Consider the following 18,711-nt stretch of genomic DNA (forward strand, 5'->3'; position numbering starts at 1 on the left):
TCAATAAGAGAACTTTTACATGTGTCCACCAGGCGGTGTAGGAAGCAAGATGGATTTTCTTTTACTCACAGAAGAGAATAGCAGGTGTGAAAAAATAGGATTTTAATTACCTACCGGTAAATTCTTTTCTCATAGTCCGTAGGGGATACTGGGAATCCACTTGGAGCCATGGGCACTACAGCAGTTTGATAACGTGTGCTGGCTCCTCCCACTATGCCCCTCCTACCAGACTCAGTCTAGGAAACTGTGCCTGAGGAGACGGACATACTTTGAGAGAAGGATATAGATAGGGAAAGTGGTGAGCTTTTGAACCAGCACATGCATAACAAGAGGAAAGCCATGCTAACCAAACTTGAAAACCAGATCAGCAACAGCTGAACCCAACAACAGTAGTTAAACAAGTAACCGTGCAGGAAGAACAAAGCACCGGGCGGACGCCCAGTATCCCCTACGGACTACGAGAAAAGGATTTACCGGTAGGTAATTAAGATTCTATTTTCTCTTACGTCCTAGGGGATACTGGGAATCCATTTAGTACCATGGGGAAGTAACAAAGCTCCCAAATCGGGTGGAAGAGTGCTGATGTTCCTGCAGTACTGACTGACCAAACTGAAGGTCCTCAGAGGCCAAGGTATCGAACTTGTAAAACTTAACAAACGTGTTCGAATCCGACCAAGTAGCTGCTCGGCAGAGCTGTAATGCAGAGACACCCCGGGCAGCCGCCCAAGAGGAACCCACCGACCTAGTAGAGTGGGCTTGTACAGATTTTGGAACCAGCAAGCCTGCCGTGGAATAAACATGCTGGATAGTGAGCCTGATCCAGCGAGGAATTTAGCTTTGAAGCAGGACACCCAATCTTGTTGGCATCATATAAAACGAACAGCGATTTCCTGTGATGAGCAGTTCGCTTTACATATACCTTCAAAGCCCTTACAACATCCAAGGACTCTGAAGTAGCAGGTGTGTCAGTAAAAACCGGGACCACAATTGGCTGGTTGATGTGAAACACCGACACCACCTTAGGAAGGAATTGTTGACGAGTCCTGAGTTCGGCTCTGTCCTCATGGAAAATCAAGGGACTCTTGAGAGACAACGCCCCCAGCTCCGACATGCCCTTGCCGAAGCCAAGGCCAACAGCGTGGTGGTCTTCCATGTAAGATACTTTACGTCTACCTCCTGTAACGGTTCAAACCAGTCCGATTGGAAGAATGCCAGAACCAAATTGAGATCCCAAGGTGCCGTGGGAGGCACAAAGGGAGGTTGGATGTGAAGAACACCTTTCAAGAACGTCTGGACATCAGGGAGAGAAGCCAATTGTTTCTGACAGAAAATAGACAAGGCTGAAATCTGGAACTATATGGAGCCTAGGCGTAGGGCCACGTAAACTCCCGACTGCAGAAAAAGCAGGAAACGTCCCAGATGAAATTCCACCATGAAATAATGTCTACTCTCACACCAAGAGATATATTTTTTTCCAGATACAATGGTAATGCTTTGATGTTACCCCCATCCTGGCCTCGATCATAGTTGGAAATACTCGGATGCCCCATTCCCCCGGGTGCAGTTCATGTCTGCTAAGGAAATCTGCTTCCCAGTTGTCTACTCCCAGAATGAAGATCACCGACAATGCCACACCGTGTATTTCTGCCCATAGGAGAATTCTTGACACATCTGACATTGCGGCTGCTTTTTGTTCCGCCCTGTCGGTTTATGTACATCACTGCAGTCACATTGTCCGACTGGACCTGAATGGCCCAATCCTGAAGGAGATGAGACCAGCAGAAGGGCGTTGTATATAGCCCTGAGTTCCAGGATGTTGATTGGAAGGACGAATTGTTGACTTGAACATCTTCCTCGAAACTGCACCCTCTGGGTGACTGCTCCCCAACCTCTGAGGCTTGCAGAATCCAATTCTGAATCCCGAACCGCCAACCCTCGATTAGGTGAGAAGTCTAAAGCCATCACAGAAGAGAGATCCTGGCTTTTGGTGACAGACGGATCCTCTGGTGCATGTGAAGATGCGATCCGGACCATTTGTCCAACAGATCGAGCTGGAAGGGTCTTGTATGAAACCTTCCGTACTGAAGCGCCTCGTAAGAAGCCACCATTTTCCCCATAAGGCGAATGCACAGATGCACCGATATCCGGGTTGGCTTCAGGACAGCACGAACCATCGACTGGATTACCAATGCCTTTTCCAATGGAAGGAACACTTTCTGAGACTCTGTGTCCAGAATCATTGCCAGGAAAGGACGCCTCCGTGTTGGTTCTAGGTGAGATTTCGGAAGGTTCAAAATCCACCCGTGATCCAGGAGTAGTCTGGTTGAGAGGGTAATGCTGCCCAATAACCGCTCCCTGGACAGCGCCTTTATCAGAAGATCATCCAGGTATTATGTCCACTTCCTGTTTGCGGAGTAGAAACATCTCTGCCATCAGCTAGGTGAACACTCTCGTGCCATGGAGAGACCAAATGGCAGGGCCTGGTACTGGTAGTGACAGTCCTGTAGTGCAAACCATAGATAAGCCTGATGGAGGTGGCCAGATTGGACTGTGAAGGTACGCATCCTTGATGTCCAGAGACCCTAAGAATTTCCCCTCCTCCAGACCAGAGATCACCGCTCTCAGAGACTCCATCTTGAATTTGAACACTCGTAAGTATGGGTTCAACAACTTGAGGTTCAGAATCCGTCTTACCGAACCGTCCGGTTTCGGTACTACAAACTAGCTGGAATAGTACCCCTTGTTTCGCAGTTGAGGTGGAACTGGAACAATGACCTGGGTCTGTACCAGTTTTTGAATGGCATTCTGTAAAGTTATACTTGCCTCTTGAGAAACTGGTAAGCCTGATTTGAAGAATCTGTGAGGTGGAAGCTCCTGGAACTCCAGTCTGTAGCCATGGGATATAAGAGCTATGACCCAGGGATCCTGGCACGATCCTGTCCAGATGTGACTGAAGAATTTTAACCGGGCTCCCACCTGATGATCTTCCAGGCGTCGCTGTCCACAGTCATGCAGAAGGCTTGGAGGAAGCAGATCTGGAGCTCTGTTCCTTTGAACCGGCAGGTGCTGGTTTGCGAGGTTTACCTCTAGCGCCTCTGGCGGCAGTAGAAGAACCTCTGCCTTGCCCCTAAATTTGGCAGTCCGAAAGGATTGCAAATTGAGTCCTGAGTAGGCCTTCCTAGCTGGGGGACCTGCAGAAGGAAGATATGTAGATTTACCCGCCGTAGCTTTGGAGATCCATTTGTCAAGTTCATCTCCAAATAAAGCCTCCCCTGTGAAAGGTAGGCCCTCCACAGTTTTCCTGGAGTCAGTATCCGCAGTCCACTGGCGTAGCCATAGACCCCTGCGTGCAGACACTGCCATAGCCATAGTACTTGCATTAAGTAAGCCTATTTCTTTTATGGCTTCCACCATAAAGTTCGCAGAGTCCTGTATATGTTGTAGGAACAAAACAACCTCCTCTTGAGGTAAAGTGTTTAACCCCTCAATCAGATTACCTGACCATTTAGCAATGGCTTTTGTAATCCACCCACACGCTTTAGTAGGTGTTTGGGCCACCCCAACAGCTGTATACAAAGATTTGAGTGTAGTCTCAAATTTGCAGTCAGCCACATCTTTTAGGGAGGCTGCACCCAGGACAGGCAATACAATTTTTCGTGAGAGCCTGGATACCGATGCAACCACTATTGGTGGATTTTCCCATTTCTTCCTATCGTCAAGAGGGAAAGGGAAGGATGATAACTACCGTTTAGGGATTTTAAACTTTTTCTCAGGATTAACCCACGGTTCTTCAAACAGGGTATTTAGTTCCTTTGACGCATGAAAGTTGGCTGAGGATTTCTTCTTTATATTAAAACAAGATTGCTCACTTTCCTCTGTCACTGTATCAGGGAGATACAGAACCTCTCTGATAGCCTCTATGAGAACCTCTATTCCCTGTGACAGAGTACAATCACGCACCTCTGAGTCCACCTCACCCTCCTCCATCTCAGACCCCTCATCATCCGAGTCAGACTAAAGGATATGGGCCAGAGTACATTTTTGTGGACAGATGGCAAGGGACTGAGATGCTGGGTACCGAGTCCTTTTTCATCAACTTACCCACAGACTGCCTTAAGTACTGCGTCTCTTTCTCATTTCGAGATAACTTAGTAGAAATGGAGGAAATCATTCCCCTAATGGAGTCCAACCATGCTGGTTCTGCCCCGCTAGCCTGGGATGGGACACTACACTGAGTACACACTAGTGAAACCCCTGGAGAAGAGGAACACTGTGCCTTACATGAAACACACTCTTTGTCTGAGATACTGTATAGTGACAGCCCACACACACAGAAAAAGGTTAAATGCACAAATAACCCACAAAGAGCCCTTCCCGAGAGAAACAGAGTCTGGAGCCAGCACACGGCGCCCTTATCGCTAATGCCAAGCTTAGTCAGGTCGCAGACTAAGTACCTAGATTAGGGACTTGGCACACTAATAAACGATTCCCCCCTGCTATGACCCCCTGGTACCGCTGAGGCAATCTGGAGTCTCTCCGGAGGAGCAGCGCGTCCCCGTCAGTCAGCGTCTGTGTCAGCTGCAGAAGGAAAATGGTGCTGGTGAGCTGCTGGATCCGCTCATAGTGAAGCCCCGCCCCTTCTGTATGTGTCTGAATGCATAAAATGGAGACAGACTACTTTTATGGCTTTGTTGCCAGTCTGGGTACTGTGTCTGCTGTTCAGCATCTGTGTCTGTACACAGGCGGGAGACGCAGTCCGCCCCGGTTAGAAGCCGTGCATCTCCATACCCTCATGCCGCCATAAGAGCCGGCGACCCGCTAACTGGGACGCCAGCTTAGTACTCACCACTCTTCTTACTTCTGGCTCTGTTAGGGGTGGCGGCATGCTGCGGGAATGTACGCTCGCCGTGGTGGGGCTTGCGAATAGTTCTCTCAGGAGCTAGTGTCCTGTCAGCAGGGAACGGGACCTTTAACCCTTTGGGAGGTTGGGCCGTTCCCCCCTTTAGTCCCACGAAGCAGGCAGGCTGGTGCCATGCAGCCCTGCCTGAAAATAACAAATTTAGAAATTAAATGCAGAAAACTCTTCAGGAGCTTCCATTAGACATGACCGGCTCCTCCGGGCACATTTTTTAAACTGAATCTGGTAGGAGGGCCATAGAGGAGCCAGCGCACAGTATCAATTTCTTAATGTGCCCATTTCTCCTAGTGGACCCGTCTATACCACATGGGCCCTCATTCCAAGTTGTTCGCTCGTTAGCTGCTTTTAGCAGCATTGCACACGCTAGGCAGCCACCCTCTGGGAGTGTATCTTAGCATAGCAGAATTGCGAACGAAAGATTAGCAGAATCGCGATTAAATAATTCTTAGCAGTCTCTGAGTAGCTCGAGACTTACTCCTACACTGCGATCAGCTCAGCCCGTTTCGTTCCTGGTTTGACGTCACAAACACGCCCTGCGTTCGGCCAGCCACTCCCCCATTTCTCCAGACACCCCTGCGTTTTATCCTGGCACTCCTGCGTTTTTCCGCACACTCCCGGAAAACTGTCAGTTTCCGCCCAGAAACACCCACTTCCTGTCAATCACACTCCGATCACTTCAACGATGAAAATTCTTCGTTCGGACGTGAGTAAATCTACTAAGTTTTGTGCTAAAATACTTAGGCCATGCGCATTTTTGCCTTAATCGCTCTCCGTTGTGAAAATCGGCAACGAGCGCACAACTCGGAATGACCCCCATGATACTAAATGGTTTCCCAGTATCCCCTAGGACATATGAGAAATAAAGGATAATAATAATAATAATAATAATAATAATAATACACCTTAACTTGTAATTTCACTTCTATAGTCTTTAAAAAGTATGGGGGCTAAAACATCCTTTCTTTTCAGAACTGTCAGGTGATAAAAGGAAGAATCACTTACGTGTCATAGATGCAATTCGGGGTGAAAGCGTGGTTGGCCTTGTGTCCCAGTGATGCACAATATTTGTTAGTCATATTGTAAGGCTCTGGTACATCGATTACAGTTTCATCATCTAAAGAAATAGTGTTGCCATTCAAAGACCAGTCTCTACTGTCAACCTATTGATGAAAACAGAAAAAAACCCAGGACATTCCTCTTAATCATATGAAACAAAAAACATGGTGCTGTATTTATCCAAGCATTACATTACTTACGATTTCTTCTGGATTATGCTGTGACTGCATGCAACATAAATTCTGTTTCTCAGTAATAAGACATAATGCTGCATATTTGCTAAACATCAGGTTCACAAAGCAGGCGTTGATCGGCTGCTTTGGACTATGATTTTTTTGAACAGTACACCGATTTATTTACTGCCCAATCATCTGCGTCATTGCAAAGCCAACGTTTAGAAAATCTGACCCTATGTGTGTTTTTTTTAACGTTTTCCAAGGATGTAAAGTTATATTGGGTTACAGACATGTGGCAAGAGCAGGTGTATCGGTGAAGGTGCATACACACGGTGTGATATAACCTTGCGATTTTGACTATATAAATAAGTTCAGATAACATATGTATGATGATGAATATAATGCCATTAGCTCTCAAACTGGCATATATGGCTATTATGTAAAAAAAAAAAAAAAGGTTAGGCCTTTATGCAGATAAACCTAGCAGTATGGATCTTTATTCTGCATGGCATCCACTGAAATGGACATATGATTTTACATCAGCTGTGAAAACATTAAATTGATTATTTGATCAAAACATCTACTGTATTATGCCCTAAACAGTACTTTCCTTGAATATATTTTTTGTACCTATTCTGCTATCTTTGAGTAAAAATATTTTACAGAAATTCATGAAGTGCTCAGTCCTGGTGAATTTTTCTCAGCCATTTCATTTTAGCCTTATTATTTAGTAGGAATTGAAAACTGCCACTAGATGGCATACCTTATCATTTTAGCAGAGCTCCTAAGATGAGGATATATGCCCTCATTTAGTCTGGCGACGGCCATGATCTCGGTAAAGATTTGAGGAGCTGTAGCCAGTCCAAATAGCAGAGCCTGGAATTGGTAGTGACGGTTGCCAATAGCAAACCGCTGGAACTGGTGATGCAATATGGCAATAGGAATATGCATACGAAACCTGGGCACTCTAACAAACTTGTTTAGTGATTTGAGATTTAGTATAGGCCAGAAGGACCCATTGTGTTTCGGGACCAGAAACCGGGTCGAGTAATAACCTCTGCCTTTCTGGGACTGGGGTACCGGCACAACTACTGGTAGTAGAGGAGTCCTCTAGAGAAGAGAACTTAATTTGGTGAAGGAACAACTACAGGCCTTTGACAACAACACAAACCGACCCTCAGAGTGGATAAGCAGACGGATTGGATTAATAAGATGAGTGTCCAAATGGAGTAGTACCAACAAAATTTGATACAGTTCAAGAAGTATAAATTAAACAAAGTCCAGAAAGACTATGAGCAAAGACAAGTCTATCCTTGGTTGGGCAGCACTAAATCGGCCCAAGCTCAGAGAATCCACAGACGCCGTCAACAATCATGGCGACGTAGGGAACAGCTGGGTATGAGCACATCGGCTAGTGACTCTGATACAGCCTCTATACCATCTACATCAACAGAAGGGGTAGCCCCTTTAGGCCAACTCCCACAAGGAGTACAGACTCGTTCCAACTGTACACTGACACCAGGACTCTGAAGTCAGGGCAGAACCAGAGGATCTTAAGCTCCAAAACCTCCTTGACCTTAAAAGAACTGGTCTTTACCTGTCATCTACACCCCTCACGGACCAGGAATATTGTCTTTTCTTTGGACTTACTTTTGTCCCTACCACTATCCCTGATCCATTTGAATGGAAAGCGGAAGTATATTGTTTGAATAGGACATTGAAACAAAAAGAATACTTTAATAATAAATCGTCGTCGACCACCATACCTACTATTCCATCTCAATTATGGAGAATAGCTCCGCAATCACAATTTGATCCCCCTAGCCAGAACCCCTCCATTAGAATATTCATCCGGTTGTTGGACTGGGAGGGTAATCAGGCGGTTAATGATCCTATACATTTTAACTTGACCAAACAAGAAAGGTCTACCTTGAGGAATCTGTCGAGTAGGACAGATATAGTTATCCGCAAGGCGGATAAGAGAGGATCTATAGTAATACAGGACACTGAGGTATACACAGCCGAATGCGAACATCAATTGGATGAAAGCACAGTCTCTGTGCACCTCAGTAAAGACCCTATCAAGGAATATAAGAGCGAACTTGATCGCTTATTGTTGTATTACAGGGACCAAGGTATTATTTAATGGTTGAATTCCCCAGAGCCCCTTTATTTTATACAGTGCCGAAGGTGCATAAAACCTTGAAAGATCCCCCTGGCCGTCCCATTGTGTCGGCCAGAGGTTCTTTATTTCACCATATTTCTGTATATTTGGATGCTTACCTTAACCCGTTTTAAGGCTCTGCCGTCTTTCTTGAAGGACACTACATCCCTCTTGCTACAGTTACAATCACTGGGTACATTGCCTGACTAATTATTTTTATGCAGTGCTGATGTCACCAGCCTCTACACCTGCATTCCACATGATGCAGGTGTGGAGGCGGTGAGAGCACTTATTGAAGGCAATGAGGTCTACCAGGGTCCTAAAATAGTTTTTTTCCTACAATTGTTGGATCTGGTGCTTAAAAGAAACTACTTTATGTTTAATGGTGGTTTCTTCCTGCAAGTGGCGGGGTGTGCGATGGGCTCAGCAGTGGCCCCATCGTACGCCAACGCCTTTATGTACCAGCTGGAAAAGACCATGTTCTTTTTAGATCCCATAGTATCCACTCATGTGATATACTACAAATGCTATATTGATGACCTTTTGGTATTTTGGAAGGGACCCAAGGATGATCTCGTTAAATTATGGGACAAGCATAATCATACACAGCATGTAGTGAAGATTACATAACGTTATAGATGAATGTCAAATTAACTATCTGGATGTCACCATTACATGTAAGGATAGACAATTAACTAAATCTTTATTTGTCAAGCCGACCAATAGGAATACGCTCTTGAATTACCAGAGTTTCCATTCTTTATCATCACGTAAGGGTTTAGCGTACTCGCAATTTATGACGGCGCATTACTTCGGACCCGGAGGAGACTATTATAACTTTGGATAACATGCTTAGAAATTTTGCAGAGAGAGGTTACCCTATTAGGGATCCAAAACTGCAGTAATGAAATTATCTAGAGAGCAGATTTTGAGACCTAGAATTAACAGCAATTAGAGGGTTAAGAATAAACTACCATGGGTTAGCAAATACTCCACTATTACAGCACGCTCAGTGAAGAGGGCCAAACAACTATGGCCGATTATCCAAACAGATACAGCATTATCTTGCGTATCGGATACCAGCCTGATGCCTAGCTACACACGAGGTAGCAATATAGGTGACCACATAGTAAAGCTGGATGTCACTAATATGATGAAACATAACCAATCACACTTTTTTAGACTCAAGGCAAGCTGTTTTAAATGCCTGGGTTGTGCAACTTGTAATACTTATCGCTGGGGTTACGTTTAATCACACCCATATAGGTAGAAAATTACCCATTAAACACTGTCTCACTTGCACCACAACACATGTGATAGATCTGCTCACATGTCCGTGTGGTCTTGCCTATGTGGGCAAGACCCAAGACCATACGGCAATTTCGTGAAAGGATGGCTCTACATAGAAGTGCTATCAAGAAAGCACATGAGAAAGGATGCAGTGACCAGCCCTTTGCTCGCCACTGCCTAGTTGCTAAACATGGAGTGGCGAGTATTAGAGCTATACTCATAGATCATGTTCCACCCTCATTGAGGGCTGGGAATAGAGACAGATTGGCCCTACAGAAAGAGTCCCGCTGGATATATATGCTGGGCACATTGTCACCCAGGGGCTTAAATGAAAATTTGGGGTTACAATGTTTCCTGTAAATTATGATATCTTTTAGATTCTAAATTAGGGATATTGTGTTGGTTTATTTTAAAGTAGTACAATTTATGGCAGCTCTTAGATCCTAAATATACCCTATATTGGATTCATTGTGGTCGTAACAGTTTATTATTATTTAAGGTGTTTACTTATTAGAGCAACCCTTGCCTACCAGCTAGTCTCATGTTATAGATTTTTTTTCTCTCTCTATCTATGTATTATTATGTATCACACAGGTATTGTCAGTGGACAATACCTGTGTGATGTTGCTATGGTGGACAATACCTGTGGCTTGTTGCTATGGTGGTCTCTATGATAACTCCCCTGCTGCATGGCACACCGTGAAGCGTAAGCGGGCAGTGCACGTTGGCGAGCGGTCGCGCCGTTGGAGCAGTTGAGTACAGTTAATACACTAATGTCTTTGTTTAAGAACTATAAATGTTGTTCTTGTTGTTGTACTCACTTTGTCTGGCCCTGAGGATGGGGTGTATCCCCAAAACATGTTGGCTAAATAAATGTACATTTCCTTAAGCCACTGAAGCAATCTGTTTGAGTGCCGCTGCAAAATCTTGATCTGTTGAGTAAATTCACGTGAGTTTACCAGGAGGGCACCACAGCACATAGAATATTCTATCATCATTGGAGTGCTGGATACCATCTATTGTATATGTATATATTAGAGATGAGCGGGTTCGGTTCTCCGTGATCCGAACCCCCCCCCCGAACTTCACCTATTTTACACGGTTCCGAGGAAGCTTCGGATCTTCCCACCTTGCTCGGTTAACCCGAACGCGCCCGAATGTCATCATCCCACTGTCGGATTCTCGCGAGATTCGTATTTTATATAAAGAGCCGCGCGTCGCCGCCATTTTCACTCGTGCATTGGAGATTGAACGGAGAGGACGTGGCTGCGTTCTCTCACTGAAAAGCTCCGTAATCTGTGCTCAGTGTAGTGCAAATATCTGTGCTCAGTGTGCTGAAAATATCTACGTTCTCTGCCTGAAAACGCTCCATATCTGTGCTCAGTGTGCTTTATTGTGGGGACTGGGGACCACCAGTATATAATTATAGTAGTACAGTACAGTAGGCCATTGCTGTATCTTGCAGCTCTGTGTCACTGCAAGTATCCATTCCATATCTGTGCTGCATTTTTGTGAGCAGGTATATATAGTATTACAGTGCAGGATTTTGGTGACCAAACAGTATATAGTTGTACAGTAGGCCATTGCTGTATCTTGCAGCTCTGTGTCACTGCAAGTATCCATTCCATATCTGTGCTGCATTTTTGTGAGCAGTATATATAGTAGTACAGTGCAGCATTTTGGTGACCAACAGTATATAGTTGTACAGTACAGTAGGCCATTGCTGTATCTTGCAGCTCTGTGTCACTGCAAGTATCCATTCCATATCTGTGCTGCATTATTGTGAGCAGTATATAGTAGGACAGTGCAGCATTTTGGTGACCAGCAGTATACATATATAGTACAGTACAGTAGGCCATTGCTGTATCTTGCAGCTCTGTGTCACTTCTAGTATCCTGATCAGTGCTCAATATCTGCTGCATTGTTGTGACCAGTATGTATACTGTACTGTGCGACGTGTGTTATACACCTGGTGATTTTATACACCCTGTAATCTGTACTGAGCGATGTGTTTGATACACCTGGGGATTATACACCCTGTATACTGTACTGAGCGATGTGTGAGATACACCTGGTGATTATACACAATATATACTGTACTGTGCGATATGTGTTATACTCCTGGTGATTATACATCCTGTAATCTGTACTGAGCGATGTGTGAGATACACCTGGGAATTATACACCCTGTATACTGTACTGAGCGATGTGTGAGATACACTTGGGGATTATACACCCTATATTATTATTATTATTATCCTTTATTTATATGGCGCCACAAGGGTTCCGCAGCACCCAATTACAGAGTACATAAATAATCAAAGAGGAAAACAGCAATTTACAGTTGATGACAGTATAGGACAAGTACAGGGTAAATAAACATAGTTACATCAGCAGATGACACTGTAATAAGTATCAGGTGGCAGAAGGCTGCTGGATGTGGTACAGTTGAGGATTATTAAAGTAAGACAAAAGGATAAGCACATGAGGGAAGAGGGCCCTGCTCGTGAGAGCTTACAATCTAAAGGGGAGGGGTAGACAGACATGGATGACATAGATGGGGTACATAGAGAACGTGGAACAGAGGGTTAGGATGAGATTTGGCTGGGTTTGGTGAAGAAGTGGACCCCCAGAAGGCACAAGTCAATACTTAACATTGCAACATTTTACTGGGCTATGCAGGAGAAAATTAAAAATATAGGAAAATAAAAATAAAGAATCGATAACTTCTACTGCTTTCAAAAACGTAAATGGAAGCTGAAATAATGGAACTACCTCATGGAAGCCAGATACAGTATACCAAACAGTACTTAGCAGAGTTAGGAATGAGTGCTTATGAAATACAGTAAAATTTTGTCATAATATTTCAGAAACTGCATGGCTGGTCTCTTGTACTCTTTTGCTCTAATACACCACCTGCTTTAGGATTTATATTCAAAAACATTATGTCTCCATAATCCCAAAAACGTCAGTCTTCTTGGAAAGTGGTTTGTTCCTTTGTAAGGGAAAGAGAACAAACGTTCTCAAACAACGGTTTCTCAATTTCTTTTTCCTCTGGGAAGGGATTGTAGATTCGATATCTGAGCATTTCTGTAATCAGAAAGCAGCGACTTTCTACAAATGTTTACAAATAATTCCAGTGATTTTGTCATTTTCTTCCAGTGATTTGGACCAATAATACCATTGATTAGAACAAATAATTCCAGTGATATTGAGGTGTTTGTGTCGCTTAGCTTAGCCGTCCAGCGACCACAGTGCACCTCTTTTTCTCTTTTCTTTGTATCATGTGCTGTTTGGGGCCAATTTTTTTTTAAGTGCCACTCCTAGATGGGCCAGGTGTTTGTGCCACCCTCTTGGGTCGCTTTGCTTAGTCATCCACCGACCTCGGTGCAAATTTTAGGACTAAAAATAGTATTGTGAGGTGTTCAGAAAAGACTGGAAATGAGTGGAAATTGTGGTTATTGAGGTTAATAATACTATAGGATCCAAATTACCCCCAAATTCTATGATTTAAGCTGTTTTTGAGGGGTTTTTGAAAAAAAACACCCGAATCCAAAACACACCCGAATCCGACAAAAAATTTTCAGGGAGGTTTTGCCAAAACGCGTCCGAATCCAAAACACGGCCGCGGAACCGAATCCAAAACCCGAAAAATTTCCGGTGCACATCTCTAGTATATATACACAGAGCGGTCAGTGACCGGAGGATATATCAGAATATTTGAACAATATATTCTGTAACAGGTACACTCTTTCTCAACTAACGCTGTCTGTGACAAGATATGTAGGATACTTAAGTGTTTGTAAAGTCTCAGCGCTGTGTACAGTCGGCTTTACAAGTGAGACCTTGCTCTGTAATCCCAGAGACCAGCAGCAGCTATGCTCAGAAGATGGCGCCCAGCGTCTCAGTCAGGGAGTGAGAGAAAGTGTGAGGCAGCTCAAGTGCGGGAAATCTGCAAGGAATTTACCTAAATATATTTCTGCAGCAGGTTACATTGGTTTCCACAGGGAAAACATCGGGGTGTAGAGTGGATCTTGATCCAGAGGCACCAACAGGCTAAAGCTTTAGGCTGTCCCAGGATGCATTGGGGCCTCCTCTATAATCCCGCCTCCAGGCACTGGGAGCTCAGTTTCCAGTTGGTGCCTGCAAGGAGATGGCGCTCTGGGCCGGGGGAGGGGCTACAGGTCAATCGCCGCCTCCCCTATGCTGAACTTCCATCCAGGGTACTGAGAGTCTTATTAAATGGGGTGTTAGTACACCTGACCTGTATTCAGACGCCCCGGTGGTGTAGTGGGGTTCCTGTCCAGCGACAGTGTCCATGCGAGCGCCGCGACCCGTCTCCCTAGGTCGCGGACGTAACGCGATTGAATGGCAGGTCCCGCCTGGGGGACCCTCTTACCTGCTCCCTGTGGTAGCCACGCGATCCAGGAGAGCTGCTGCAGGCACCCGACACAAGGCATCTGCTTTTGTAATATATTGCTTATGCACATGGGGGGTCATTCCGAGTTGTTCGCTCGCAAGCTGCTTTTAGCAGCTTTGCACACGCTAAGCCGCCGCCTACTGGGAGTGAATCTTAGCATAGTAGATTTGCGAATGAAAGATTAGCAGATTTGCGAATAGACACTTCTTAGCAGTTTCTGAGTAGCTCCACACTTACTCGGCATCTGCGATCAGTTCAGTCAGTGTCGTTCCTGGTTTGACGTCACAAACACTCCCAGCGTTCTCCAAGACACTCCCCCGTTTCTCCAGCCACTACCGCATTTTTCCCAGAAACGGTAGCGTTTTTTCGCACACACCCATAAAACGGCCTGTTTCCGCCCAGGAACACCCACTTCCTGTCAATCACATTACGATCACCAGATCGAAGAAAAAACCTCGTAATGCCGTGAGTAAAATACCTAACTGCATAGCAAATTTACTTGGCGCAGTCGCACTGCGGACATTGCACTTGCGCATTAGCGTCTAATCGCTCCGTTGCGTGAAAAAAATAACGAGCGAACTCGGAATGACCCCCATGATGTGTTGCTATTGATAAATTGGAATGTTAACTCCTGAGTATAGGCATGAGATAACATTCCAATTTATCAATAGCAACACATCATGTGCATAAGCAATATATTACAAAAGCAGATACCTTGTGCCGGGTGGTCTTCACTTTGCCGGCGATCGGGCTCCCGGCGACCAGCATACCGGCGCCGGACTCTGCTAAACCATAGTTGGTTGGTATGTTAGCTTGTTTTTTTTTAAACTGTTTTATTGCTAGCCATTGCTGGCAAAGGGGTCATTGGAGTTTGGGTGTAATCATTGCATTCACTTGTTTGGCTCATTATTTAAAGAGCATTAGAGAGGCTTGTGGTGTCAATTAATTTTAAGGACCTTAATTCAAAGGATAGCTAAAATTTTAAACATAATTACCATGTTACACTAACATTCAAACAAAGGAAAGCAATTTACCCACAATCTGGAACAGTGAAGGACTGCTTTCAAACAAATATAAGTCCATTTACTCTAGACATCAAACTACTCCAGTCTGAGTAACCTGGACATTTATAACTTAAATCTGTGTTAGGAACGCTGCAAGACCGTTACACTTTATCTGTAACTACTCAAATTTATGTTTTTAGCTTACCAAAAACATCTGATTTCTCACTTGTACCAATGTAATTTCGCTTTAACATATTTGTAAGTCATGTCTGAATTACCATTGCTTTTTCACAACCACTCTCAAATCTAGCAGTCTACTTTAAAACTCAATTTATGCAATCTTATAATCTTCACTTTAAGTTTCACTTGGAACTCAAATACTTTCGACTAACATATTCATCGTCCAACAACGTACTTTTACCTGACCTCCGGCAATTCTACTGCTCTCTCTCTATTATACCCCTTTCAGACTGACAAGAGCCAGGTCGCACCCGGGAATGTGTACACGGGTGCTTCCCAGGTACGACCCGGCTTGAGACTCCTTCAGACTTGCGGCTCCACCCGGCATATTGCTGGGTTGGTGACGTCACCGCTGATGCTACCAGAGGAGATAATCATCTCCAAGCACCGCCCCCTCCTATGCAGAGAACAGGTGCCGGGTCGCCTTGACCCGGCTTACCCGTTCACACTGCACCGCATCCCAGGTCGATTCCGGATTCAACCCAGGTCGAGACCTGGGATGAAATGCCAGGACGTTCGACCCGGGATATTCTTTCAGGACCCTTTGACACGGAGCAAATTCCCGGGTTGATGCGCGTTCATGTGCAATAACCCGGGATTTATTTGTCAGTGTGAAAGGGGTATTATACAGTCTCCACTACTTTTTCCAATATATAATGATATATTTACATTTTTATTGTTACACCCATTTACCTAACCCATACTATGTGCAGGTTTTCATCAACCCTCCCCATCACCCCTTGTCTACCTAATTCTTTATTTTGCACCTTCCTTCCGCCTCTATTCCTCCCCCATAGTCTCCTACTCTCTCCCCACTTTCAGTCACTTCAACCCCACCATAGTGCTACTACCCCACCACTCAGTCCAGTTCCCTCCCTCCATTCTCTGTCACCTCACCTCATCTCCATCTGCATCACACTGCACTCCCTCATTGCTCTCTTCCTGCAGTTTCCCCTCCTAGCTCAGAAGCCCGCACCAACACTATGCCCGCTTTATCACTTCCATCCAAATTAATATCACCTCAACGCTACAGCAACACTGATGATCTCATTTGCATCTCTCCCTCAAACTCACCCCCCCTATCCTGTGCCCTATAGAATGCCAGATCTGTTTGTAACATCTCCAATGCCAGATCTGTTTGTAACATCTGTTTGTTTCATCTCCAACTCCCTGCATCTCCTGGCTATTACAGAAACCTGGATTACTTCCAGTGCTGCAAGTACGGCCGTATGGGGCGGTACTGTGTACCGGTAAAAAATTGGCAGCCGGTACGCAGTACCGCCGGGTCGACCACCTTGCAGCCGATGTGTCCGAGGGTAGGAGAGCGCAGCATGCGCCTCTCCTGCCCTCAATCTGTTCTCCCTCCATCAGCAGCGGCGTTTGAGATACACGCGCTGCCAGAGACCGGACTGAGGGCAGGAGAGGCTGGCGCTGCGCTCTCCTCTCTTCGGACACAGTGATAGCAGAGATGGCCCCAGGCAGCAGCAGCGGTGAGTTGCACTGCTGGGGACATATGTGTATCTGGCACTGTGGGGGCATATGTATATCTGACACTATATGGGCATATCGGCACGGTGGGGGCATAGGTGTATCTGGCACCGTGGGGGCATAGGTGTATCTGGCACAGTGGGGGCATAGGTGTATCTGGCACCGTGGGGGCATAGGTGTATCTGGCACCGTGGGGGCATAGGTGTATCTGGCACTGCACTACTGGAGGAATGTGTGTATCTAGCACTACTGGGGGCATCTGGCACTGCACTTTTGAGGGCATATGTGTATCTGGCACTGCACTATTGGGGTCATATGTGTATCTGGCCCCCCATATGTGTATCACGCCCCATTTTCATTCGCCGTGCGCATACAGAACCACTAAGACATTTTTTCTACCTGCACCACTGATTAGTCACTATGACACTAATTCTCCTGCAGCTCTCTCTACTGGGGACCTCACATACACCACAACCCATAGGTCGCCAAGGTGTTGGGATTCTTTAACCCTCTAGCTACTCCTACCAACTCATACCCCCAGAACAGACCCTTATAGTCTCTACATTTGAGGTCCATGCTATATGCCTCTTTTACTATCTATGAGTAGCTGTCATTTACTGCCCCCCTGGCATGCCCTTCAAATTCCTTGATAAATTTGCTTCCTGGCTTCCTCACTTCCTCTCTTCTGACTTTCCCTCCATTTTCTTAGGAGACTTCAACATCCCAATTGATATTCCCACAAAATGCCCCTGCCTCTAAACTCCTTACCCATACATATTCGCTTGGGGGGTCATTCTGAGTTGATCGCTCGCTAGCAGTTTTTAGCAGCCGTGCAAACGCAGTCGCCGCCCACTGGGGAGTGTATTTTCGCTTTGCAGAAGTGCGAACGCTTGTGCAGCAGAGCGCCTGCAAATTTTTTTTGTGCAAAACAAGACCAGCCCTGTAGTTACACTTCGTGTGCGTTGATTCTAACGACGGAGGGACGGCTTTTGATGTCACACACCCAGCGAACGCCCAGCCATGCCTGCATTTTTTCTGCCACGTCTACGTTTTTTTAAGCACTCCCTGAAAACTGTCAATTGACAGCCAGAAACGCCCACTTCATGTCAATCTTCCGGTGTTCGGTCGTGCGATAGAAATGTTCGTAAGACTCTGTGCAAACCCACGATGCTCACTGTACCTGTACGACGCGCCTGCGCATTGCGGTGCATACGCATGTGCAGAAATGCAGATTTTTAGCCTGATCGCTGCACTGCGAACAACGGCAGCTAGTGATCAACTCGGAATGACCCCCTTGGTCTCTCCCAGTGGATCACCTCCCCCTTCCAGGTGGATGGATGCTCTCTGGATCTGGTCTTCACTCACCGTTGTGATATTTCTGATTTCCCCTCTCAGACCTGCTCTCCTTTAACTTATCTCTCTCTGCTACTCCATCTCTACCTCCTAAGGCTACCATCAATAAACGCAACCTTGAGGCTATCGACACCATTTCCCTATCCTCCCTGCTCAACTTACTTCTCTCTCCTATACGGTCTCTCTCATGCCCTGAACAAGCCACATCTCTATACAATGCTTCCCTTACTTCTGCTCAACTCTGTAGTTCTACCAACCACTATTCACCCTAGCAGATTAACAAGTCAACCCTGATACACCAAATGCACCAGATATTTGCAAAAATACTCACGTACTGTTGAGCGACATCATTCTCTAAGGCAGACTTCCTCCGTTTCAAACTTATGCTCTCATCAATCAGTGCTGCCCTTTCCCTCGATAAACAGTCATACTTCAAGAACCTCATCTCCTCCCAGTCTTCAATCCCCCGGTGCCTCTTTTCCACTCTCAACTCCCTCCTCTGCCCACCCCCACCTCGTTTCCGTCCTGCTCTTGACGTCACATCCAAAATTGACTCCATACATCAGGACATCACATCCCACCAAAGAATCAGCAACAAGCCA

At 45.5% G+C, this 18,711-nt stretch overlaps 1 protein-coding gene across 1 annotated transcript in view; it reads right to left on the bottom strand.

Annotated features, from left to right (window-relative positions):
* The window catches only part of SETD7 (SET domain containing 7, histone lysine methyltransferase), a 120,759-nt gene that overhangs the window by 12,605 nt on the left and 89,443 nt on the right, over positions 1-18,711 (bottom strand). The window contains exon 7 of the mRNA XM_063920373.1: positions 5,921-6,078. Within this exon, the coding sequence (XP_063776443.1) occupies positions 5,921-6,078 (158 nt within the window). The remainder of the gene's footprint in view (positions 1-5,920; positions 6,079-18,711) is intronic.

This window comes from Pseudophryne corroboree, chromosome 1 (genome assembly GCF_028390025.1).
Source record: "Pseudophryne corroboree isolate aPseCor3 chromosome 1, aPseCor3.hap2, whole genome shotgun sequence".
Lineage (NCBI taxonomy): Eukaryota > Metazoa > Chordata > Amphibia > Anura > Myobatrachidae > Pseudophryne > Pseudophryne corroboree.